Source organism: Phragmites australis, chromosome 21, assembly GCF_958298935.1.
Source record: "Phragmites australis chromosome 21, lpPhrAust1.1, whole genome shotgun sequence".
NCBI classification, from domain to species: domain Eukaryota; kingdom Viridiplantae; phylum Streptophyta; class Magnoliopsida; order Poales; family Poaceae; genus Phragmites; species Phragmites australis.
In genome coordinates, this window is record NC_084941.1 from 2,891,584 (window position 1) to 2,915,844 (window position 24,261).

Consider the following 24,261-nt stretch of genomic DNA (forward strand, 5'->3'; position numbering starts at 1 on the left):
ATAAAAATATAAATTTTTAAACACGATAATATCAATCATAAATTTAATATATACCGATATGATTATATCATATGAACATTATTGCCGCTGAACGAATACATCGAGAGATACCGTAGTTTGATTTTAGATAGGATAAAAAAATAAAAAAATAAATGTTATTTTCTCTTCTAAATTATTTATTTATTTTTATTAGTAAAATGACTTATATATCTGTGGTAACCAGAGAAGAAGATTGTAGGATGAAAATAGACAGTAAAAACATATTATTATTAGATAAGAAGAGAGGATAGGTGATCGAAAATTATCTCGTATTTTATATAATATAGGGGCAAAAATTCAAAATTAAATAATATGTATGAGCGTATTTACTGAAATATACAACATATTATCGTATTTATAATTTTAGCATTCGTATTTGGTATATTATTTACCAAAAATAGAATTTCGGTACACCGTACGTCGAAAAATCATGAGTTCAATCATATTCGACACAACATGTACCAAATATCAACTCATGTGCCGAATACGGGCTACAGTGCCATATTCGACACACCGTGTGCTGAATATGGCTTTTACCTGCCGTGCGGTCACTAATTCAGCACACCGTGTGGCGAATATGACAATATAACCCGTATTCGCTACACGGTGTGCTGAATATAAGTTTTTCGACGTACGATGTACCAAAAATATATTTTTGGTAAATGATGCGTCAAATATAGATGCTAAATTTATAAATACGATAATATGTAATCTATTTCAGTAAATATGTTTGTGTATGTTGTTTAATTTTGGATTTTTTTTATATAGCGATAAGTATCGGATGCGTATATCTGTTGATGTTATGATTAAAAATAGAACACCTTTTATTAAAACAATCATTTAAAACCAGCGCGACTTGTCTGCGCCTCTTGGCCCTCTGCCCTCCAGCTCACTGCCAGTGTCCGCCCATCACTCCACTCCACTCCCCCACGCCTTGCAGCAGGCTCAGGCAGCTGCCGCTCCATAAAAACTCGAGCGGATCGCCTCGTCGCTGCCACCACCCACCTCACCTCACTCCCACTGGCCACTGACCCGCATTGCCTAGCAAGCTACCGGTTAGCTTCTGTGGCGCCGCGCCGCTCATGGAGTCCCGCTGGTTTCTCGCTCCCCTGCTGGTGCTCCTGTCGCTGCCGCTCCACGGCGCGGCGCGCCTGCAGGAGCGGAAGAACTACATCGTGCACCTCGAGCCGAGGGACGGCGGCGGCGTGGGCGACTCCGTCGAGGAGTGGCACCGCTCGTTCCTGCCGCACGCGGCCGAGCTGGAGTCTGCCGACGGCGACGGCGGCCCGAGGATCATATACTCCTACAGCGACGTGTTCACCGGCTTCGCCGCGCGGCTGACGGACGAGGAGGCGGAGGAGCTGAGGGCCACGGAAGGGTGCGTGCGCCTGTACCCGGAGGTGTTCCTGCCGCTGTCCACCACCCGCTCGCCGGGGTTCCTCGGGCTCCACCTCGGGAACGAGGGGTTCTGGAGTCGGTCTGGATTTGGGCGGGGAGTGGTGATTGGGATCTTGGACACGGGGATACTGCCGAGCCACCCGTCGTTCGGTGACGACGGGATCCAGCCGCCGCCGAAGGAGTGGAAGGGCACGTGCGAGTTCAAGGTCATCGCTGGGGGCGGATGCAACAACAAGATCATCGGAGCGCGCGCGTTCGGGAGCGCGGCGGTGAACTCGACGGCGCCGCCGGTGGACGACGCGGGGCACGGCACGCACACGGCGAGCACGGCCGCGGGCAACTTCGTGGAGAACGCTAACGTCAGGGGCAACGCGGACGGCACGGCCTCCGGGATGGCGCCGCACGCGCACCTGGCGATATACAAGGTGTGCACGCGCAGCCGCTGCTCCATCATGGACATCATCGCCGGGCTGGACGCTGCCGTGAAGGACGGCGTCGACGTGCTGTCCTTCTCCATCGGCGCCTACTCCGGCACGCAGTTTAACTACGACCCCATCGCCATCGCGGCGTTCAAGGCTATGGAGCGCGGCATCGTCGTCAGCTGCGCCGCGGGCAACGCGGGCCCGGACCCCGGCACGGTCGGCAACGGCGCGCCGTGGATGCTCACCGTCGCGGCGGGCACGATGGACCGCGCGATACGGACCGATGTGAAGCTCGGCAACGGCGAGGAGTTCCACGGCGAGTCCCTGTTCCAGCCGGGGAACAACTCCGCCGCGGACCCGCTCCCGCTCGTGTACCCCGGCGCCGATGGCTCCGAGACAAGCCGCGACTGCAGCGTGCTGCGCGACGCTGAGGTGAACGGCAAGGTGGTTCTCTGCGAGAGCAGGGGCCTAAACGGCCGCATCGAGGCGGGCCAGACCGTGGCGGCGTACGGCGGAGTGGGCATGATCGTGATGAACAAAGCGGCGGAGGGGTACACCACCTTCGCCGACGCGCACGTCCTCCCGGCGTCGCACGTGAGCTACGACGCCGGGACCAAGATCGCGTCCTACGTGAACTCCACGGCCAATGCGACGGCGAGCATCGTCTTCAAGGGGACGGTCATCGGCTCGTACCCGTCGCCGGCCGTCACGTTCTTCTCGTCCCGCGGGCCGAGTAAGGCCAGCCCTGGCATCCTGAAGCCGGACATCACGGGTCCCGGCATGAACATCCTCGCGGCGTGGGCGCCGAGCGAGTCGCACACGGAGTTCTCCGACGGCGTCGGCCTCTCCTTCTTCGTCGAGTCCGGGACCTCCATGTCGACACCGCACCTGAGCGGCATTGCCGCCCTCCTCAAGAGCCTGCACCCGGACTGGTCCCCCGCGGCGATCAAGTCGGCGATCATGACGACATCGGACGCGGTGGACCGCACCGGCTTGCCTATCAAGGACGAGCAGTACCGCCACGCCACCTTCTACGCCATGGGCGCGGGCTACGTCAACCCCGCGCTCGCCTTCGACCCTGGCCTAGTCTACGACCTCAGCGCTGACGACTACATCCCCTACCTCTGCGGACTGGGGATCGGCGACGACGGCGTCAAAGAGATCGCCCACCGCCCCGTCGCCTGCGGTAGCATCAAGGCCATCACCGAAGCAGAGCTCAACTACCCGTCCCTGGTCGTCAACCTACTGTCCCAACCCATCACCGTGAACAGAACGGTGACCAACGTCGGGAAGCCAAACTCCGTGTACACCGCCGTCGTGGACATGCCCAAAGACGTGTCGGTGATCGTGCAGCCGCCGATGCTCCGTTTCACGGAGCTGAAGGAGAAGCAGAGCTTCACGGTGACGGTACGGTGGGCCGGCCAGCCGAACGTCGCCGGCGCCGAGTGCAACCTGAAGTGGGTCTCCGACGACTACATCGTGAGGAGTCCCATTGTGATTCCAGCGAAGGTCGAGTAGCGCGCGAGCAGCGGCCGTTCTGCTCGTGTTCAAAGACCGCTAATTTTGCAACCGTAACGCAGTATGTATAGCGTCTGTAGGCTACTGCAGTTGTATGGTTTGTATAGGCTGCGAAACTGGAGTGTTTTCCACTTGATGTATGCTATCTCAACTACAATTTTGTTCTGTAAATAGCGGAAATCAATAAGGGAGATGCTATAACACAGGTGCCTGAAAACGCCTCATCTTTTATTAGACGAATCTTGAGCACCCGATGAAGATCCGAGGTCAACCTTGTTTCTTCCTCCTTGATGGACCCTCTCCAACGAACAAACTCCAGCGAACACGTCATCAGGCTCCCTCGCCTCACCCAGTTGGCCACTTCCAACCATCTCGTAGGGCAACCTTGTTGGATACACGGTCACCACCCTTTTCTCACTAACCACTTGTTTTCGTGCTCCTCACCACTGGCACCGTCCGCGGCGCTTGCACCTTATGAACTCACTTCGAACCCTAACCCCCCTAACCTCATGTCAGCCATTATTCTTCTCCGGTGTGTGTTCACGCTGTCGATCGAAAGATTCTGAAGTTTCAGACGCCTGAACATTAGGAATCTTGGATGAAAAAAGCGAATATCAACTTGCATTTGCCTAGCTAGCATCTCCAAAAGACTCTTTAAATAGTTCCCTATAGCTAAATATAGGGATTTTGATTCAAAATTCATCTCTAACAGTATCTCTATCCCACTTTCTATCTTTAGGGAGTCCTAAAAACACCTCTCTCGTTCTCCATTTTTGGGGAACACATCTAGTTCCCAAAATGCTCTCCCGCCCCTGGGCCCACCCCACCTCGTCGTCCTCCTCTGGTGCAGCTCCTGCGCGTACGCACCCCGCCGTCGGCGTTGGTGCTTGCGTCGGTCATCTGGTTGATCGCCTACGCGCTGCCGTGATTGCTCAACACGTTCGTGTTCGCGAAGGTGAGCCACTATGTGAACGGTGAGCGGCGACGCAGCCGAAGATTCAACACAATCCCAGACGGACTGGCGAATCAGATGGCAGTGCAGATGAATAGTTCGGGAGAGATGGAGCTGATGGTTGGGGTCCACCTGTTGGTGAGATAGGAAAGGGACCTGTTGGAATATAGGGATTGGAGTATAGAGAATCTGCTGGAGAGGATAGCAATATATGGAGTGAAATTTATTGGGAAGGCTCCCTATATGGGAATATAGGGAGTGAGTTTTAGAGAGTCTCTTGGAGATGCTCTAATTGCTACATGCTTGACGCAGTCTATTTCTGAACTCCGAAAAAATGTTTGCCTACCTGTTGGGATCTTGATGACTGTTATTTAACATTATATTAGTTATGTGAGTGTATTTATAGTCATACCTCAACCATCTCAATCATTATTACATTTATATCCCTTATCTACAAGAATATTTCACTTGACACTAAAAATAATCCCGAAATATTTTTGAGTATTACAATCAATGTGTATTTACAAAGTCCTAACCTAGCTGAGCCTGACACATGTCCCAAGAGACCCGTGTTGGATCTCCCATTGGGTTACTCATGAATTCCTTCTGCTTATCTTCCCGTCATATTCTCGTTAACTCGTAGGTTGCTCTTGAGGCAGGCCTTCGCTCTTTTGTCAAAGATACTTCCAGCGTATCCCTTCGTCCTCTGGGTTTCGATCTCCGCTTGAGCTTCGACCTTTGCCTCATGTTTGGGCTTCGCCTTCTGTGCTCTATCATCATTTCCATCCTTCTGTGTTCCTTTCTTCATATGCTCTCTTCGTAATCATCAATTGCATCACCGGTACTCCGTCGTATGCCATTCGGCTTTATCCCTATAGAGTATAATGAAAATATCTCTATTATGATATTAATAATGCTATTTTGCCTTTAGAATTGACTGATTTGATCGAAGTCAACAAATAAGATTCAACATGGTATCACTCCGCCAAATAAGGTTCAACATGGTACCACTCCCCCCTTCCTTTCAACTGTGTTCTGTTGGTGATGTACTCTATCTCCGAAGTCTGAAAAATGCAATCAAGATGTTAAGAACACGAACACATTGCCGATCATGTCAGCAATCAGAGCCACTAGCGTATTTACGACGTGTTCAGTACTAACAAACATGAGCTTTTGGTCGATTGCCCTTTTCCATAGATCACAGCTACTGTACTATACCCGGAGTGACGGTGCAGTGCTACCGTAACACGGTGAGGTGTTGCGTTGCTTACTGAAGAAGTGCAGCTGTTGCGAAGTACAGGGATCACGGATTCACGACAAGACTGGCTGATGACAGGGAAAAAATTTCGGTCTCATAAAAAATACCATATTCTTCAATGTTTTATTTGAATTTTATTTAAATTTTATCTAATATATTCGATAAATTGTATTTACGGATGATCTCTAATAAAATTTATTTACTGGTTAAAAAAACCTGGCTCGTTACCTATTGCCACTCTTAGGCTCTGTTTGTTTCAGCTTCGGATTCTGGCTTTCAGTTTTTATAATCCGAAGCTGAAACAAACAGGCAGCTTTTGGTTATAGCTTTTTAAAATCTGTTGGTTGGATTGTGAGAATCTGAGAAGCTGGTTTTCCTCAGTTTTTGATAGATTATGAAAGTACATTTTACTAAACTGTCTATTAAATTTTTTTAGAATCTACAGTCTAAAAGCTTTTCACAATCCAGCTTTTCACAATCCAGCTTTTATAAGCTGTTTTTCAGAATCTCTAGCTGAAACAAACATGCCCTTAAAAACGTGACTAGATTTCTTGTGCGCCCATTTCCATCCTGTGAATTGCTGTTCGTTAGCCAGACAGTAAGCAACACAGCACGTATATATAGTACAAATGTACATCAACCTTTTGGGCTGTCTGGCACATGCCTTCTGCAACCTGTCTATCCACCCCTTCCGGCAACTGTAAGATCTGGAGCTCTTCTACGAGCAGTTGCCATATTGGAGTTACTGACGATTGTACTGTACTGGAATCTACAGCAGCAATACAACGCAGCTTGTACAGCAGGTACGTATTACGGTAACAAATGTGGGTGTTCAGAGTTCAGACAATCGAATTACTATTCCTGAAGGCAGGGCCGTACCACAGTAGATAGGGGCCCTGTGCAAAATTGAAATTACACTCTCAGAAAAGAAGACATCTTTTCTCGAATGCAATTGTATATGTATCGTTAAAAACAGAATTAATATTATATATGGCCAATATTTATAAATAAAAGAGGAATATTTGAGAAATTCATAAAAATATAATAATGTCCAATCTATGAGAGTTGTGGTTTGCGAAGAGTCTATTTATATTCTATATGCTATACCATAGTATCCAATTTGAATGGGTGATGAAAATTCAGTTATACCTAAAGGCTAAAACATGTTTAGTACTAGTACTATAGTTCTATCTAATCTTCAGACGAAAATTCATGAGACGTAGCTGTTCGCAGTGAGATAAATAGCCAAATTGATGGGCTGCTGACCTAATTAATAACCTAAAATTATAGAAAATAACTTTAGTAAGGTAGAATTGATGGCTACATGAGATCCTTGCAGGGTGGGGCCCTGTGCGGTCGCCCACCCTGCACATGCTAATCGACGGCCCTGCCTGAAGGTACGACAACAGCAACTTCTTTGGCACTTTAAGTCGTTGTTCCCAAAGGACACAAATATTCAGTGGCTGTCAAAAGATGAAACTATTCAAGATATTAACATCAGCTTGATCCGACTTTGTGGTCACAAATTGATCAGTGTAGAATGGAACGGCGGATGTAACATCAGCTTGATCTGACTTTGTGGTCATAAACAGTAGTGATCTAGATCTACGCCGTGTATACAATGAGTTTGGGACCGCATGTTCCTCTCCGGAGGACCGGTATTGTAATTCTCTTCTTCTTGAATCAATGGCAGAGCTCCCGTAGTTTGAAAAAAAAAAATCATCTGTCAAATATCTATTTTGAGTATCAAACATCTCAGTATATATCGTCGAATTCACGTGCCTTTTAGAATCTATCACTATATCCCAATCCCATGTGTCACTCACTCAACAGATGTAAAAAAGACACAACAACATCTTCAACAGTAGCTACTGAAAAAAATATGGGTGTTCCGACAATCAAATTACTATTTCTGACGGTAGCACGAACAACAACTTCCTTGCCTTGGGACCAGAGTTCCTCGAGGGCACACAAATCTATAAAATATACTGTATTAAAGGTTCAAGAATCGGTGCCATACAAATCTATAAAATATATTGAAGGTTCAAGAATCGGTGGCATGCAGGGTCTAGTTCCGCTAGCTACTGTAGTAGTGGCTTCCGCTCATGTATACGTATAGATATATCGAGGTAAAAATTTAAAATTAAATAATATAAACGACTGTATTTATCGAAATAGATAATATATTGTCGTATTTATAATTTTAGCACTCATATTTGGCACCTCATTTACCAAAAATTAACTTTCGTTACACCGTACCCCGAAAATACGCGCAGCAATATTCGGCATACCGTGTACCGAAAATGAGCTACAGTGCCATATTCGACGTACTGTGTGCCGAATATAAACAGTGTCACGTATGAAAAGTAATGTTGAATTTTGCTTCACCTCTTCTTTAAAACAGTGGTCTTTTGTTATTCCAAAAAATTTAAAACTTTTTTTACGTGTTTCATAATCCATATGCAACTCATTTTAATTGGATTCGCTGAAAAATCCTTTGTATATTTTAAACTAAAATTTAAAAAAGACTATTTTTATAACTTGTAACAATTGTTAGTGCCTCAAATAAATTCCTAAAAATCTAGAAAAATTTACGAATATTATTCTTATGTGATGGACTAATTTATAAAATTATTCTCAATACTAAGTTATATGATTAAAAAGTGAGTTCCTTTGTATTGCTCTATTTATATGCATTTTTATCATTTTATGTGATATTTTCTTTTTAATTTAATTTGAATAAAAATAAATTTAAATACGCACAAACCTATAATCAAGAGGTAAGTTTACCAAACAATCATCGTAACCAACTCAGCATCTTTCTGACATACTATGTGACGGATATATTGTATTTTTGTGTTTGAATAGGTTTAGAGATAAAACTCAGAGGTAAACTCAGTTTTGTATCCATGTATTATTTTATGTGATCGAAATCATCTATATGAGGTGTAATCTGTTTTGTAACTTTAGTTGTGGTTCGACAGCTCATATATATATATATATATATATATATATATATATATATATATATATATATATATATATATATATATATATATATATATATATATATATATATATATATATCCACACAAGCTCTAAAGAGGTGACAACGCTTCCTAATATGGTATTAGAGTCTCTCCTCTAAATTTCAACTACTCCTTCAATTCCTTGGGTTTTCACATGCTGACTATTTTTCTTTGGTCGCTTGCATCCTCCTAGTGCGGGGTGACTTGATCTAGACTAATCTAGATAGTTGAGTTTTGTTCGAATTCAAATTGAATTAAAACAAGAATATCACATGAAATAATAAAAATGCATATAAATAGAGTATTACAAAGGAACTCACTTTTTCATCATATAACCTAGGACTAAGAATAATTTTAGAAATTAGTCCATCACATAAGAAAAATATTAGTGAATTTTACTAGATTTTTGTGTATTTATTTGAGACAGTAACAATTGTTACAAGTTATAAAAGTAGTCTTTTTGGAGAATTTTAGTTTAAAATATACAAAAGATTTTTCAGTGAATCCAATTAAAATGGGTTGCACATAGATTATGGAACACGTAAAAAAAGTTTTAAATTTTTTGGAGTAGCATGAGATCACCGTTTTGAAGAAGAGAAAAAGCGAAATTCAACGCACTGCTGTTACTGTTCATACCGCGACACTGTTCATGGCCGGGTATGGTGTAACTATCGTGTGTCGAATACGGTTGATATTCGGTATATGGTGTATCAAATATGCATTACAGTGCTATATTCGGTACCCCGTGTGTCGATATGGCCGGGCTTGTGTATTTTCGGGTACGGTGTATCGAAAGTTAATTTTCGGTAAATAAGGTGCCGAATACAGATGTTAAAATTGTAAATACGATGGTATATTATCTATTTCGATAAATATAATTACATATGTTATCTAATTTTAGATTTTGTCCATACAGTGATATGTATCTATACTTATATATAATTTTTGTTTTTAGGAAATTTAAAAAATATTAAAAGGAATATTAGTTGTATTAATAAATCAACTGAAATAATTTAAAATGTAAAGAAAAATATCTAAAACTCAAAAAAATATGAAACAAATTTTGTTAGGTTCTTATTACTTTCATTTACATGTTAAAATTATGTGCATGTATAAAAGTATTATTGTTTTCTCTATAATTAAATGTAAATGTAAAATATTGATAAATTCATAAATAAATATTGAGATGTTCAAAATTGGTTAATCCAATTTTTCTATTCTTCTTTTGTTATGCTCTATGAAAATAAAATAGACATGGCGTAGATACGCCAATCACCCTAGTATCCATGGGCTGTCCAAAGATCAACCTATTCAAGGCAATAGTAGCATCAGCTCGATCTGATTTTCTAGTCACGAACCGATCGGTACAGTTACAGAAACGAATGACTGATGAAATATTTCCTGAATAATGCAGGTGAACAGCAATGATCTTTGATGTAGGCCCTATAGATTGCAACAGAGCTGGTAAAGACTAACGAGAGTGGGAACACCAAACAGAATCGCAGGACAGGAACAGGTCAGAAATTTCTATCAGCACACGCAGTTCGGCAGTTACCCTCTTTCGGTCTGACATCTATGGGTATCGCGAAGGATTCAGATACCAGCCTGGATAGATGCAACGCGCTTTTGCTTCCTATCTTCAGCAAGCATGGCGCATGCAGAAGAACAATGGCAACTTACAGGCATTTTCAGGTAACGGGAAAGGAAAAGCGCCCTCTTTTGGCAATCGGCAGCAGCCAAAAGCCACCGGTTCTTACAAAATCAGTTCTGGTTCAGAAAATTCTGGTTCAGATTCAGTTCTGGTTTAGAAAATCGTTGCCGATCTCTACTGCCCCATTTGAGGAATCAGTTCTGGTTCAGAAAATTCTGGCAAGTTTAGGGCCTATTTGGCAGAGTTTTCAGAGCAGTTTCTCGGCTGAAATTAGAAGGAGCTCTGCCAAACAGCAGCTTTCAGCTTTTAGCTACCTGAGTGAAATCCGTGGGAGTAGTTCTCTAAAATAAACTAAAAGTTGGGAGCTGAAAAAAAAAACAGCTTCCCCTGATTCACTTCCCGCAGAGAATCATTTCCTCCATATATTTTATTTTAGAGAATCACTTTCAGCCATATAATCACTTTCTTTAGAGAATCACTCCCCGTAGATAATTTGAATAAAAGAAAACTCTACCAAACAGACCCTTAATATTCTACTGTTCTTACAAAGTCTTTGCAATGTTATACTATACTCACAATGTAGGAGTATAATGCAGAAAAGCCGTCTTTATCCAGACTTGGTATTGATTGGTTCGTGCAAGAAATGCAGCAATCTATGCGGTGAATGAATCAAGCTACTCCGTCTTACTTTTACCGGAACTGTTGTTCTAGTAGCAGTTTGCAGGAACGGAGAAAAATATTCAAGCTGAAGTCCCGATTAATAAGATAAGGAGAGACCGAATTAGACACCCAAGGCCCTCGTCTCGTCTCGTGAGGCGACTCAGGAGTGACTTTCACCCTCCACCTTTCCACCTCGGTCCGGCCGCCACCGTCATTGCCGTTGTGGTTTCTTTCTCCTTCTCTCTCCTCCTCATCTTCCTCTTCGAGTGACTGCAAGTTGATGCGCCCGACGAGATCATGGTGCGTCGGCGGCCCGATCCACGCACTCGATAGTGCGTTACGGCGGCCCGACTATGTGTTATTTTGGTCGGTGGCGGCCAAAGCTGTTTCTGCTCGTGGGAGATGTCGACACCGATGTGGAGGACGGCGTGGTGGCGGCTGGATTTGCACGGTGAAGACTCGATTGGCGGGATGACAGGAGGTTTCTTCGCGGTGGTGGCCCAAGGAGCACATTTGTCAGGCGTGAAGGTGCGGAGGCCGATGGGGATACAGTCCTACATGATGACGGTTGGTTCAGCGTAGGGGCGAACTGGGAGGTGTCCTAGAGGTAGGGCGACGTGAAGCAACGGTGACGTTTGTGTTCAGAGGTGCGGTGGTGCTTTGCGGAGGACAACGCTGACTGTGATGATACAGTGTGGAATGTCAGGGGTAGGGCGGTAGGCCGGCGACAGGTGCGGTGGTTTGGCAATGTGGTGACTGGCGGTGGGGTGGTGCTTGGCAGTGCAGAGGATGGGTTGTTGCGGTGGTGTAAAGCCTATCAGTAGCGTGACAATAGTGTGAGAGTCGTTGGTGGCTGGCCGTGGTGTTATTGGTAAACATAATTAGTGTTGTCGTTTGTTTTGATTATAGCGTTTTTAGATATCTCTTTGGAATTTTTTCTATATCAATAGAAATAGACATTGTCTTGTGCGGCTTGTTAAAAAATTAAGAAGATATGCAACCTGCTTAAAAAAAGAAGAAAAATAGAAGGAGTTCATGAGCGCTTTTGCTTGTCGTACGGATAATCGATTCGGCCTTTTCAGAGTTCATCACCGCTAAGTTATCCATTCCAATCACGTCATCATGGGTAACCGCAGTCTTCCTGTGACACGCGGGCCCCACATACATATCTGAACCGGTCAACCTCCCGCCACCCACCGCCTTGCTGCTTCCCGATCCCATTCAACCTCCAATTCCAACCCGCCGCCGCCCACGACTCTTCCACCCCTCTCCTCCGTTTCAATCCCACGAGAGCGAGAGGTCAATCAAAGCCGTGCCGGGTGCGAGGAAGGAACCCAAACGAGGGAGGCGGCCGGGACGGCGATGGAGAACGGCAACCACGGCGGACAGGGGCAGTACCCGCCGTACCAGAACCCGTACCCGCAGCCGCAGCCGTACCCCTACGGGTACCAGTACCCGCCGCCATCCGCCGCTCCGGCCGCGCCCTACCTCGCGCCGCCGCCACCCCCGGCACAGCAGTACCACTCCGGCCCGCTCCGGCCCTACCCGCCACCGCCGGCGCACGCCTACCCGCCGACGCAGCATCCCTCGCCTTACGGCCACGGGTACGACCCTTACCCCTCATCGTATCCCTCCTACCCGAGCGCCAGCCCGAGCCCGGCGCTCTCCCCGAGCTCCAGCTTCCACCACCACCACGCCTCTGCGCCCGAGCCCCCCTCCCCCGCGCCCTCTGCGCCGTCGTACCCCATCGCGGATGTCCTCGCCACCATGCGCCTTTCCGACCGCTACGACTACGCGTCGTCGCCCTCCGTGCCACCGCCTTCGACCCCCTTCTCGGGCGGCGGGAGCAGCCACGGCGGCGGGATGCAGGTGGTGCCCTACGGCGCGGCCTCGGGGGGAGGGGGGTCGCAGCACGGCAGCGTGAGGGCGTCGCTGAAGGTGGTGCTGCTCCACGGCAGCCTCGACATCTGGGTGCACGACGCGCGGAGCTTGCCCAACAAGGACATGTTCTCCAAGACGGTCGGCGACCTCCTCAGCCCGCACATCACCGGCGCTGTCAGCCACAAGATGTCCAACGCCTCGATGACCAGCGACCCGTACGTCACCGTCCAGGTCTCCTACGCCACTGTCGCGAGGACGTACGTTGTCCCCAATAACGAGAATCCTGTCTGGGCGCAGAACTTCGTCGTGCCCGTCGGGCATGAGGCGGCCGAGGTCCAGTTCGTCGTCAAGGACAGTGATGTCTTCGGTGCTCAGATCATTGGTGCGGTGTCCACCCCTGCCGAGAAGCTTCTGTCTGGGGACAGGATTGAGGGTGTCTACCCCGTACTCGAGCCCAATGGCAAGCCGTGCGCTCCAGGTGCCGTGCTGCGTCTGTCCATACAGTTCATCCCGGTGGCTCGCCTCACAACGTACCACCATGGCGTCGTTGCTGGTCCGGACTGTCACGGTGTGCCACACACTTACTTCCCGCTGCGGCGTGGCATGAAGGTGACCCTGTATCAGGATGCACATGTTCCCGATGGTTGCCTCCCAGACATATGGCTTGACCATGGAGTGCGCTACCAGCATGGGCAGTGCTGGCGCGACATCTTTGATGCCATATGCCAGGCAAGGAAGTTGATTTACATTGTGGGGTGGTCAGTTTTCCACACAATCCACCTCATGAGAGATGGGGCTCAAATTCCCTCACTTGGGGACCTGTTGAAGATGAAGTCACAGGAAGGGGTGCGGGTGCTGCTTCTTGTTTGGGATGATCCAACATCAAGGAACATTCTTGGGTTTAAGACGGTATGGATTATTATCGAGTTGAAAATATGCTGCTTTGAGGTCTTCACGCTACCAGAGAAGCAAAATTTTACATCCACAATTTTCTAATGCTATCAATGTTCTAATACTTAGATGCCTTCTCAAATTTATATAAGTTGCTAAGAAGACGCAGGGTAGCACTAATGATGTTTCTCTGTAATTGAAATCAGCACACCAATTTCTTGATTAAACTGTGCTGCAACTTTTTTTCCCTGAGTAAACTGTGCTGTAACTTTACTTTTGTATTTATTTCTGTGGTGTTCAAGTTAAAGGATTTGAAAAAAAATATCTAGCTATCATCTGTACTGTATAATATAAAGAGGATATTGCTCAACTCAGTGTCCAGTTTCTCTATCATACAGTTTGGTTGTAACACCCCGCCTAATTGGTAGCTTGTTCACTAGAGACATTCGGTAACATGTTTGCTTTCATATTTCATGATGTTTTAGAATCAATGTGCATCATGCTTATAAATTTTTTACTTATAGGATGGTTTCATGGGCACTCAAGACGAGGTGACACGCAGATTTTTCAAGCATTCTTCAGTTCAAGTATTGCTTTGCCCACGATCTGCTGGGAAGCGACACAGCTGGGTGAAACAGCAGGTTACCTCTAATTCTCAATTGTGATGGCAATGTCGTACAAATTTACCCTTTATGACGAATCATTTGTTTTTGGACACTAAAAGTATCATATCTATCTTTACCATTTATAGAAGTCTACCCCAACCCTGACCAATTTTTTATTAAGTGATCTTGCATTGTATGATCTTTTAGTACCATCTATTTATCTACGAAGTTCGTGTGGACCAGGAAACAGGAACCATTTTTACTCATCATCAGAAAACAGTTATTGTGGATGCTGATGCTGGCAATTATAGGAGAAAGATAATTGCTTTTGTCGGAGGCCTTGATTTATGTGGTGGGCGATATGATACACCTTGGCATCCTCTGTTTCGGAGTCTTCAGACTGTGCACAAGGAGGATTATCACAATCCCAACTTTGCTGTAAGTGTTTCGTTTCTGTGCAGTTTATCGTGTAATAATTCCTGGAATTTTGTTAATGTTGAAAAGGCAGGAACCTTACATGATTTTTGGTTCTTAATTATCAAAAGGAAAGCGATTTGGCATAGGTTTTTTTTTTTGCATTAGCCCTATGTCTTTTTTTGTGGCTATTCTGAAAGTAATTCTTCTTTGCTATTATTTTGCAGACAGTTGATGCCCGTGGCCCAAGGGAACCGTGGCACGACTTGCATTCCAAGATTGACGGTCCTGCTGCTTATGATGTTCTGCAAAACTTTCAGGAGCGTTGGTTAAAGGCGGCCAAACGCCATGGGATTAAAAAGTTGGCAAAATCGTATGATGATGCTCTGCTCAGTATTGAAAGAATTCCAGAGATTATAAACACAAATGATGCAATATATTTTAGTGACAATGATCCAGAGACATGGCATGTTCAGGTATTTATAGTATTCATATAGTTGGAAAGAGGAACATTTGCCCCTCTTGTTATTTCATCTTTCAAGAATTGAACTTTCTTTACTTTGAAATTCAGGTGTTTCGATCTATTGATTCAAACTCTGCCAAGGGATTTCCAAAGGACCCACGAGAAGCAACCAGGAAGGTAATTGTAATATAGTTACCATCTAGCAATGTCGTATTCTGTAGGTTTTGCTTTTGCTTTTGACTGAACTTCTGCTTTGGCAAACAGAACCTTATTTGTGGGAAGAATGTACTTATTGACATGAGCATACATACAGCTTATGTGCATGCTATCCGGGCAGCCCAACATTTTATTTATATTGAGAATCAGTACTTCATTGGTTCTTCATTTAATTGGGATTCAAACAAGGATGTCGGTAAGAATGCAGTGTAAACTTTTGTTTTGTGTTCTTCTATATGATATGATATGATGCAGCACTGATCCTTCCAGAAAAAAAAAAGTCCACAGTCCTTTTTTTTCTATACCTTTCGTACTAAACATCTTATGGCAACACAGAATAATGCCATATTCCTTCATTGATCCCAACTCAGGGTTGCAAATTTTTTCTATCTTTCAGGTGCAAACAATTTAATACCAATTGAAATTGCTCTCAAAATTGCAAACAAGATCAAGGCAAATGAAAGGTTTTCTGCATACATAGTAATTCCTATGTGGCCTGAGGGTAATCCAACAGGTGCTACTACACAAAGAATTCTGTACTGGCAGGTTAGAATTAGCATTTCTGTCATTGCCTTGTGTCTTTAATGTGATCGTGTTGGTGATACCCAGTTTTTTGTATGGTGTAATCAATCTTTGTTTTATTTACACCGCAGAACAAAACCATGCAAATGATGTACGGGACGATATATACGGCCTTGAAAGAAGTAGGCCTGGATGATTTATACGAGCCTCAGGATTATTTAAACTTCTTTTGCCTTGGCAATCGTGAAATTGCTGACAGCACTAGCACTTCAAAGGCGTCACATACAGCAAATAATCCTCAAGTGAGACTGTTTTCTTGTTTTTTGTTCAACAAACTATGCTGAGGATTTGCAGCAGTTTTAATTTGTTTGGCAAAAAACTTTTCAGTTATAGTATTAAATAAAGTAGCTAACACTACATTGAGTTTATGTGACCTTCAAGTGGACTGAGCTCAACAGTTCTCTCTTTTTCTTGGCAAAGTACTGACATGGTTCCGTTAGACTGTATGGTGCACCTTGTACCACAATTTTAAAGATTCAGGTTGTATCTTGCTCTGCTGATGAATTTTACTGGGAATAGCCATATCATACTGGTTCTTAAAGGAGATTGGTATAAGGTCTTGTTGTTTTGACCATACATGAAGGCCAAATGGCCAGTGCATGCACTTGAGATATCTGTAAGAGGCTATTTGGAAAATTAGGATTTCCACTTGAGCTTTTTGTTTAAAAGAATTTAAAGAACCTTTGGGTCAATGACTGAAGAGATTTGACCCAAGTTGCATTGTGTGGGTATTTAACTCAACTGTACCAAAATTACCAGTTACTTTCTGTTAATTTATTACTTTCTCTCACACAATCTATTTTGACACTTGACATGAATTTTTATTTCTGTACGCTGTGCTGTTCTTCCGAGTCTTGCCCTGCATGCAAGCTGAGTCATATATTTTGCACTTACTGTTCAGGAACAAGCTAGGAAAAATAGGAGATTCATGGTATATGTACATTCGAAAGGCATGATTGTGGATGATGAGTACGTGATCATTGGATCAGCTAACATTAACCAGAGATCCATGGAAGGAATAAGAGATACTGAGATTGCGATGGGAGCATATCAGCCACAGTATACATGGGAGAATAAGATCTCTGCTCCCCGTGGACAGGTAATGCCTCATGTCTCAAGCTCACGAATCTCTTGTGTATTATATTTCTGATGACATACAAAACTGATCTGTCCTCATAAGCCATAAGCTTCTATTTTGAGACTGTACTTGTAGTTCGTTATTATACTTTCATGTCTTCACTGCTACTGCTTCGTTAGGGCTATATATTAGTTTTAGTTGTGTCATGTGTCAGGGGCACAATTGATTTCATGACGCAATTGATGCATCTGGAGTTGTACACTAAATCAAATTTGGTGATTTCACGTGTAGATATATGGCTACAGAATGTCACTCTGGGCTGAACATATTGGAGCTATTGAGGAAGACTTTAACCATCCAGAGAGCCTTGAATGCATGAGGCGGGTTCGGAATATTGGCGAAGAGAACTGGAAGCAGTTCATTGCTGATGAGGTGACAGAGATGAGAGGCCACCTCCTGAAGTATCCTATAAGTGTTGACCGTAAAGGCAAGGTGAAGCCGTTGCCTGAATGCCCAACATTCCCAGATTTTGGCGGGAACATTTGTGGCTCATTTCTGGCCATCCAGGAAAACCTCACAATATGAATTTTCTCTGTGCAATTATAAGTATTGCAAGTGACTTCTGGGGTATGCTGGAGAACAGGGATAGTGAGTAGCTTATGCTATTCCTTGAGGGCATGGATAGGTTGAAAATTTTGCAAGCGATATAGGTTGCATGCAAATAGGGGAACTACTAACAGGGCATTCTTTTTTCTTCTCCTTTTTGTACTTTTTCTTCCTTGTTGTATCTAGTGCATATACCTAGTATATTAATTTGTTACCTGTATCCGGTCCCTGTACAGAAAAATTAATGAGGTTTCATGCCAGATCCCTCTGAGAGATATGGCATTTGTAGCAACTGACAAGAGGTATTTTTCTATTCCACGTAAATCCTGGAAAATTAGTGTCTGCAGTGTAAATGGATCCTGCGGAGTATTTTGAAGTATCGTTGGTAGAATCACTTTTCGGTATTTGATGAAATTGCAAATTCTTTTATTTCTTCATCATGCATTTGCAGCTTAGTTTTTCACTGTTCTTCTGAAACGCTGAGCAATGCATCTCAAGGGGGTGTCAGGGTTTCAGAATTAACAATCAGAAACTAGAGCTATGTCTATAGAAGAGTAAAATGTATGGAGAAAAATAAAGCCTACTCTAAAGCTGGTACCCAGTTACAAATGAGTCGCTTGCATTGTCACCGCCTAGACCATCCTGAAACGATTTGCTCTTAATCATTTCCTCCATCTCTCAGCCTGAATTTTCACACCCATATACCTGCACAGATTCAGACCAGTATATTTACTTCAATAAATCTCATGAGAGTTCAGGAGACAGTTCAGATGCGTCAGAAACGGCGTCATCTTTTTGAACTCTCCAAAAGTACTCGGTTAATTGAGGGAAACTAGGTCATCTTGGGTTACCTTCCGAGCATCATGACGGTGGCCTGCGGATTCGTGCCGGGGGAGTACTTGAAGGTGGAGCTGTCGATCACCCTCAGCCGCTGCACCCCGAACACCCGGTAGTCGTCGTCGACGACGGCGCCGACCTGGCAGCCGCCGTGGTAGTGCCAGATGGTCATGACGGTGTCCTTGCAGTACTGCTCTGGCGAGCGCGAGTCGTTGACGTGCCGCGGCAGCAGGTTGACGGGGAAGTTGGCGGAGTCGGTCAAGATGGACTCGACGGAGGCGTTGGCGTAGGTGAAGTTGGCGAAGGCTCGGGACTGGATCACCCGCTCGATCGTCTCGATGCCGTGCACGCACCGCTCCAGGTCCTCCGCCTCCTGGAAGTAGTTGAACGTCACCGCGGGGTTCGCGCGCGGGTCGGCGGAGCGCAGCTCTATGTGGCCCGAGGAGACCGGGCCCAAGATCTTCTCCAGGATGAAGCCGCCCCGGAACGCCCGCCTGTCCAGCCGCCGCATCGCCTCCGCCGCGCGCTGCAGCGCCTCCGGCGTCCTCTGCTTCGGCGGCAGCGTGCCGAGCTGCCCGGTCTGCCGCACGACGGTCGATCAGTACTGCATTCTCGGCATGGAAGGAAGGATCGAAGGCGCAGGAGATTAAGCCGATCGCACCTGAGGAGAGAACATGCCGAAGTTGCGGGCAAGGCGGCAGGCGCCCTCGGAGACGGGGATGCCGAACTCGGAGCCGCTGACGCCTTCGATGAAGCTGCCGGACCGCGTGATCCCGACGACCTGCACGAGGGAGAGCGCGACGGGCACGGGCGACGGGATGAACACCGAGTTCATCGGGTTGTCGGCCACGCCCTGCCCGACCATGGGCTGGTCGACCAGCACCTGGATGCCGTGCGCCTCGAGGTGCGCCTGTGGGCCGACGCCGCTCAGCATCAGCAGCTGCGGGCTCCCCAGCGTCCCCGCCGACAGGATCACCTCGTTCTTGGCGCCGTCCCGGAGGTACACCCGATGCTGCACCCCCAGCGGGTCGGTGAACACCACCCCGTATGCCACCGGGTACGGCACCCCCTCTGTCACAGTAGTAACAGTTGCGCAAATTCTTCAGTTAAGAACTGATCGTCTCGTCAGCACTGTGTGAGTGCAGAGGCATGCACGTACCTTGCTGTCTGAAGAGGATCCTTGAGACGGTTGCGTAGAGCAGCACGGTGAGCCCCCCCGGCCGCGCGTGGCGGAGGAAGTCGGCGGCGGTGTGCCGCTGCCCGCTGTTGTCGAAGATGGTGCCCCCGATCTTGGTGCCCGTGACGTGGTCGAACGTGAAGCCATTGTCGGGCGTGACGCCAGCCTCGAGCAGCGCGTCGCGGAGCGCGGCCTGCCAGGGGGGCACGTCGGGGCGGAACACCAGCGCGCGCTCCACCCAGCGGTAGGACGAGTTCACCAGCCGCGCGTCCCACCCGGCGGCGCGCACGTAGTCGTTGCTGGCGCGCGTGTAGAACCCGGCGTTGAGGCAGCTCCCGCCGCCCAGCACCCTCGCGCGCGCATTCACCACGCCGTCCTCCGATATGAACCGCTGCGCGGGGGACGCCAGGGACGTGTCCGCCAGCGCGTCCGTGAAGTGCTGCTGGTTCGACATGTTGCGGTAGGGGAGGCCGCCCCGCTCCAGGAGCAGCACGCGGGAATGCTCCGACAGCGTCGCGGCCAGCGGGCACCCCGCCGTGCCGCCGCCGACCACGATGTAGTTGTAGTGCGACACCAGGGGCGCGTCCTGTGCGCGCCGCACGAACCACAGGTTCTCGAGTTGTTCTGCACATCACCAGAAGGAGCATATGACCATGGCAATCCACACGTTGCAAAGCTGCAAGATCCAAAGCACACCAGAGCACACGCACCGTCCTCTGAGAGCGCGACGAGGCACAGCGAGCCAAGAACGATGGCCAGAACCAGTGCCACTAAGCTCGCAAGCCCAGGCGCCATTTTCGCAGGCTAACCCAGCAACAGCAGTGATTAGATAGGAGAAAAGTTCGGCTCGTTTATATATCTGGAGTTAGCTCATAGGTAGATCGAGAGTAGATGTCAAATAATGCACGGTTGTTCTACAGTGCAAAGATGAGCTGCGTGTAGAATCCAGGACATGGTAATAGATAAACTAGGGACGCCTCAGCAATAATTTGCTTTGCTTTGCTTTGCATGCAGATTTGATGCTGAGCTTTTTACACGGAGCAGAATGATCAGATCGATGAGATCAATTTGTTGTGAGCAGCAAGCAGGAGAGTTTACTTGCCAATCTTGAAATCGTTTTGCACCTGCATGGTTCTCAATGCATAAACAAGTTCGGTCGCTGACGTTTGGAAAAAAAATCCTATGAGACCAGGTCCATGCCTTCATCAAGCTGGACCCTCTCCAAACGGCAACACTTGGCGGCACTAATCTTAATGCACTTATCCTACTAACTACCCTATTAATCTAGGGATTCCATTAACCAACCGTTTCATTTCTTATTCCTATATACAGTCAACAAATATACGATAGGAATCCGCAAACGACTAGGGCTGTTGTTTCCGATTCGCTCCATCAACTAGGGCTCGACCATGGCGTGCTCCCGGTATGCTTCATGGCGGCGTGATCCAGATGACGAGGCCGGGGAAGACGTCGTCGGGGTCCTGGACGTGCGGATTCTTCTCCAGGATATAGGGGTCGCCGCACCTGGCGCTGATGCTGTGCAGCGTCTCGCCCTCCCCCACCACGTAGATCTCCTCGCACGGCCGCGTTGCCAGCCGGGCCCCGCGCACCACCAGCCCCCCTCCGCGCTCTTCCCCCGCGCCGGCGAGCGACCCCACCACCAGCAGCAGCAGCGCGGCCAGCGCCAGCCCGCACCACCACGACGCCGCGTCTGCCGTCCCCGACCGCCGCCGCTCTCCGGCCATCACCAGTGATTAATGTCTACACTATAGAGAATACAGTGTGGCTGCGGCAATTCCTGCAACAACAAGACACAGTTTGCAGTGTGTTTGTCCCAAGTCTTTGCTCTGCTGACTGCTGAGCCTGCTCTGCTTGGTGCGTGTGTGTTTGGAGTAGCTAGGGGGCAGGAGGTTTATATAGATGAGGGGACTCATGGATGGAAGTGGAATTGGATGAGGGGGTGATGGGATGGTTTCGGTGGACACTTCGACATGGTGGGAGGCTGTGGGCAAGCTAGCTGAAGTGGAGCCATCGATGTGTGCTGAGGTGGGTCCGTGGGTGGCAGTTGGAAAAAAAAAATCCCATATATCGGTATTTTTGTTCGATTTTTATTTGAAATTTGTTTATATTTATTTGAGTTTTGTGTGATATATCCGATAAATCATATTTACTGGTGATCATTTGTAAATTTATTTACCGGTAAACAAAACCGTAAGTGGCAGAACCAACAATCGAGTAACAGTCTTTTCACTCCTTGAAAAAGCTAAAACTGGGATTTCCGGCAAGGTATTGAGTGAAGTATGGGCTGAGCATATCGATCTGTTATGGATTTTATTTTCTTATGTGTCTTCACAGGAGGAATGATCAGTTACTTCCTTGCCTAGGAAAGGCATGATCGGTATGACTCGAAGAAAAAAAGGCCACGATCAATAACACAGAGTAGTTCTGATGAGTTGCAAACAAGAATTGCGCTTGCAAGAGCCACTTTTCTTGAGGTCGTACAAAGTCCTTTGCAAAGCATAATTATGTAGGATCTTTACAACGCCATAAAACATGGTGTTAGGTGCTAAAACATGTGGTTTGTCTTGTGTCTTACTGGAGTTGGACGCTTTGTATTAGGAAGCTGAAAACAAGTACGAAAATGTGCATTGTTTCACGAACTTTATCAGTGCCTAACACACATCCTGCAATCGCAACGGCACGACGACGGACGCAGCGAGGTACCGTTCCAACCACCCAAGTGGCGTCTCCTCGATCGAACACACTTTCGGCGCGTGGCTGTTGGCTCGCCGGCCGGCCGGCCGGCCGGCCGGTCGACTCCATGGCCATGCTGGAGTCCGCTCTCCCACAGTCCCACGCGCCACGGCGAACCCAAGAACCGCCACGAAACGATGCCAGGACCTGTAGCTATCCGACAACAACCTTCAGAGCGAGACGGCGCCCAGCAGCAGCAGCAGAGCGATGAGACGATCGTGTGATCAGCGTTGAGGCGTTCGAGTGTAGTCCGCCGGCATGATGTAAGCTGGCAGCTGTCTGTGTGGATCCGGTCTGGACGGGTGGCTAAACTGGGCAGAGCCCCAGCCTGTAAGGACACTCGTGATCAGAAAGCAAAAAGGATCACGGCCTTGGGTCTGAACTATCTCGTGTTCTTCCTTGTGCTTCCTTTCTTCCTCATCGGATCTTCCCTCCCTCGATTGCTGTGAGGTCCGTGACAAACGACCCCCACGAGCAGGCACGCACGTACGCTTCCATCTACGGTCTGCCGCGTTGCAAAATGCCATCCCATCTGAGGAACGAGACGATCCAGGAGCTGGACGTGTCTCGTTTCACAGCCCCTTGCTGATTTGACGCCTCACCGACCCAAGAAACGGAAACAAAAGAGAAGCAGGCACGGCATGCACGCCTCCACGGCGCGCGGCCGCCGGCGCCTACGTGTGCGGCACCGGCTGTCAGCGAGCACTGACTCCTCAACGCTGGGACCGCTTCGCCTGCCGCGGTCATGTGATGAAGCCGCCGATTTCGTCGCACGCCAACCGTGCCCACACACATTAGCCACCACAACCCGCCACGTCGCCTCGCGAAACGATTCCCAAGAATGTGAGCGAGCCAACGGGTGGGCTGGGCATGGCCATGGAAACTGGTCTTTCCAGCAGCTCTGGTACGCATTTTCCATGCAAAATCAGCGAAAAGGCCATTGGGACACCTGGAGCCGTGATCCAGGTCGTAGTTTGTATTCTACTTTTTATTTTTTCTGTAGCTCCTATGAACCACCGGTCACGGCTGTGTTCGGTTTTAGACACAGCTTGAGTCTTAAGTCAGACCTAGCTCTGCCCCTGCGTGGAGGCACCGGAAGCATGAGATATGGAGCAGTAACGGGTTAGGCTGAAGGCACAGACCCCTTGTATCTTATCATATCTTGCGTAGTTTTTCTCTTTTCTCCCTTACCTTTTCCTAGCAAGTATAATTACATTTGATGCAGAGAAGTTACAGAATTAGGAAGAAGCGAAGTCTATGGTTACAATTGGGACGGTAGTACGGTAGCAGAACCGAGTTCTTCTTAAAAAACTAATAGGAGAGTTGTCTATTTATATAAAAATAGTCTTTATTTTTTTCTGCATTTACATAGATGACACACGACCACACACCAGCAAGTGTATTGTGCACATCCTCTCACACGCTTACAAATAGAAACACTGTAAATACTTATATGTATGTGTGTGTGTCTATATATATATATATATATATATTGTGGGCACCAAATTTAAAACCTAATGAGTGAAGTATATCCTCGCGTCTCTACCCAGATACACTGCATAGCAAGAGATTTTGTTCAACAGAACGACTCTGTTCAATGATATTCAGGGGTTGTTTGGCAGAGCTTTCAGAACAGCTTTTCGGCTGGAATCATGGGTTAGCTTTTAATTTTTAATTCACTAAGTGGAATCCGTGGGAGTGATTATCTGAAATGAACTAGAAGCTAGAGAGTTGAAAAAATAGCTTCACATAATTCACTTTTCGTATAGAATCACTTCCTCCATATAGTTTATTCTAGAGAATCACTTCCAATCACATTTTTCATAGAAA

At 47.0% G+C, this 24,261-nt stretch overlaps 4 protein-coding genes across 4 annotated transcripts; 2 read left to right on the forward strand and 2 right to left on the reverse strand.

The window, feature by feature from the left end:
- The first annotated feature begins 916 nt into the window (after nucleotides 1-916).
- On the forward strand, nucleotides 917-3,857 carry LOC133904147 (subtilisin-like protease). The gene has a single exon (XM_062345656.1). It carries the CDS (start codon nucleotides 1,122-1,124, stop codon nucleotides 3,375-3,377), a length of 2,256 nt encoding a protein of 751 aa, XP_062201640.1. The 5' UTR covers nucleotides 917-1,121; the 3' UTR covers nucleotides 3,378-3,857.
- Nucleotides 3,858-12,143: 8,286 nt separating this feature from the next.
- Nucleotides 12,144-18,077, forward strand: LOC133903045 (phospholipase D gamma 1-like). Its single transcript, XM_062344389.1, has 10 exons — nucleotides 12,144-13,717; nucleotides 14,224-14,340; nucleotides 14,548-14,742; nucleotides 14,946-15,194; nucleotides 15,290-15,358; nucleotides 15,446-15,593; nucleotides 15,795-15,943; nucleotides 16,051-16,221; nucleotides 16,881-17,078; nucleotides 17,349-18,077. Exons 1-10 carry the CDS (start codon nucleotides 12,290-12,292, stop codon nucleotides 17,640-17,642), a joined length of 3,018 nt encoding a protein of 1,005 aa, XP_062200373.1. The 5' UTR covers nucleotides 12,144-12,289; the 3' UTR covers nucleotides 17,643-18,077.
- Nucleotides 18,078-18,135: 58 nt separating this feature from the next.
- Nucleotides 18,136-20,576, reverse strand: LOC133903046 (protein HOTHEAD-like). Its single transcript, XM_062344390.1, has 5 exons — nucleotides 20,388-20,576; nucleotides 19,660-20,301; nucleotides 19,162-19,571; nucleotides 18,515-19,080; nucleotides 18,136-18,368 (listed from the first exon to the last, which is right to left on the reverse strand). The coding sequence occupies exons 1-5, from the start codon at nucleotides 20,470-20,472 to the stop codon at nucleotides 18,326-18,328; spliced, it is 1,746 nt and encodes a 581-aa protein (XP_062200374.1). The 5' UTR covers nucleotides 20,473-20,576; the 3' UTR covers nucleotides 18,136-18,325.
- Nucleotides 20,577-20,785: 209 nt separating this feature from the next.
- Nucleotides 20,786-21,649, reverse strand: LOC133903047 (uncharacterized). The gene has a single exon (XM_062344391.1). It carries the CDS (start codon nucleotides 21,420-21,422, stop codon nucleotides 21,108-21,110), a length of 315 nt encoding a protein of 104 aa, XP_062200375.1. The 5' UTR covers nucleotides 21,423-21,649; the 3' UTR covers nucleotides 20,786-21,107.
- Nucleotides 21,650-24,261: the final 2,612 nt, after the last annotated feature.

Coding starts and splice junctions, on each gene's coding strand:
- LOC133904147 (XM_062345656.1), top strand. CDS start 1,122: ATGGAGTCCCGCTGGTTTCTCGCTCCCCTGCTGGTGCTCCTGTCGCTG.
- LOC133903045 (XM_062344389.1), top strand. CDS start 12,290: ATGGAGAACGGCAACCACGGCGGACAGGGGCAGTACCCGCCGTACCAG. Junction 14,341..14,547: donor ACAGCTGGGTGAAACAGCAG/GTTACCTCTAAT, acceptor CGTGTGGACCAG/GAAACAGGAACCATTTTTAC. Junction 15,944..16,050: donor AAAGAATTCTGTACTGGCAG/GTTAGAATTAGC, acceptor TTTACACCGCAG/AACAAAACCATGCAAATGAT.
- LOC133903046 (XM_062344390.1), bottom strand. CDS start 20,472: ATGGCGCCTGGGCTTGCGAGCTTAGTGGCACTGGTTCTGGCCATCGTT. Junction 20,302..20,387: donor CGTCGCGCTCTCAGAGGACG/GTGCGTGTGCTC, acceptor GGTGATGTGCAG/AACAACTCGAGAACCTGTGG. Junction 19,572..19,659: donor GATCCTCTTCAGACAGCAAG/GTACGTGCATGC, acceptor CTACTGTGACAG/AGGGGGTGCCGTACCCGGTG.
- LOC133903047 (XM_062344391.1), bottom strand. CDS start 21,422: ATGGCCGGAGAGCGGCGGCGGTCGGGGACGGCAGACGCGGCGTCGTGG.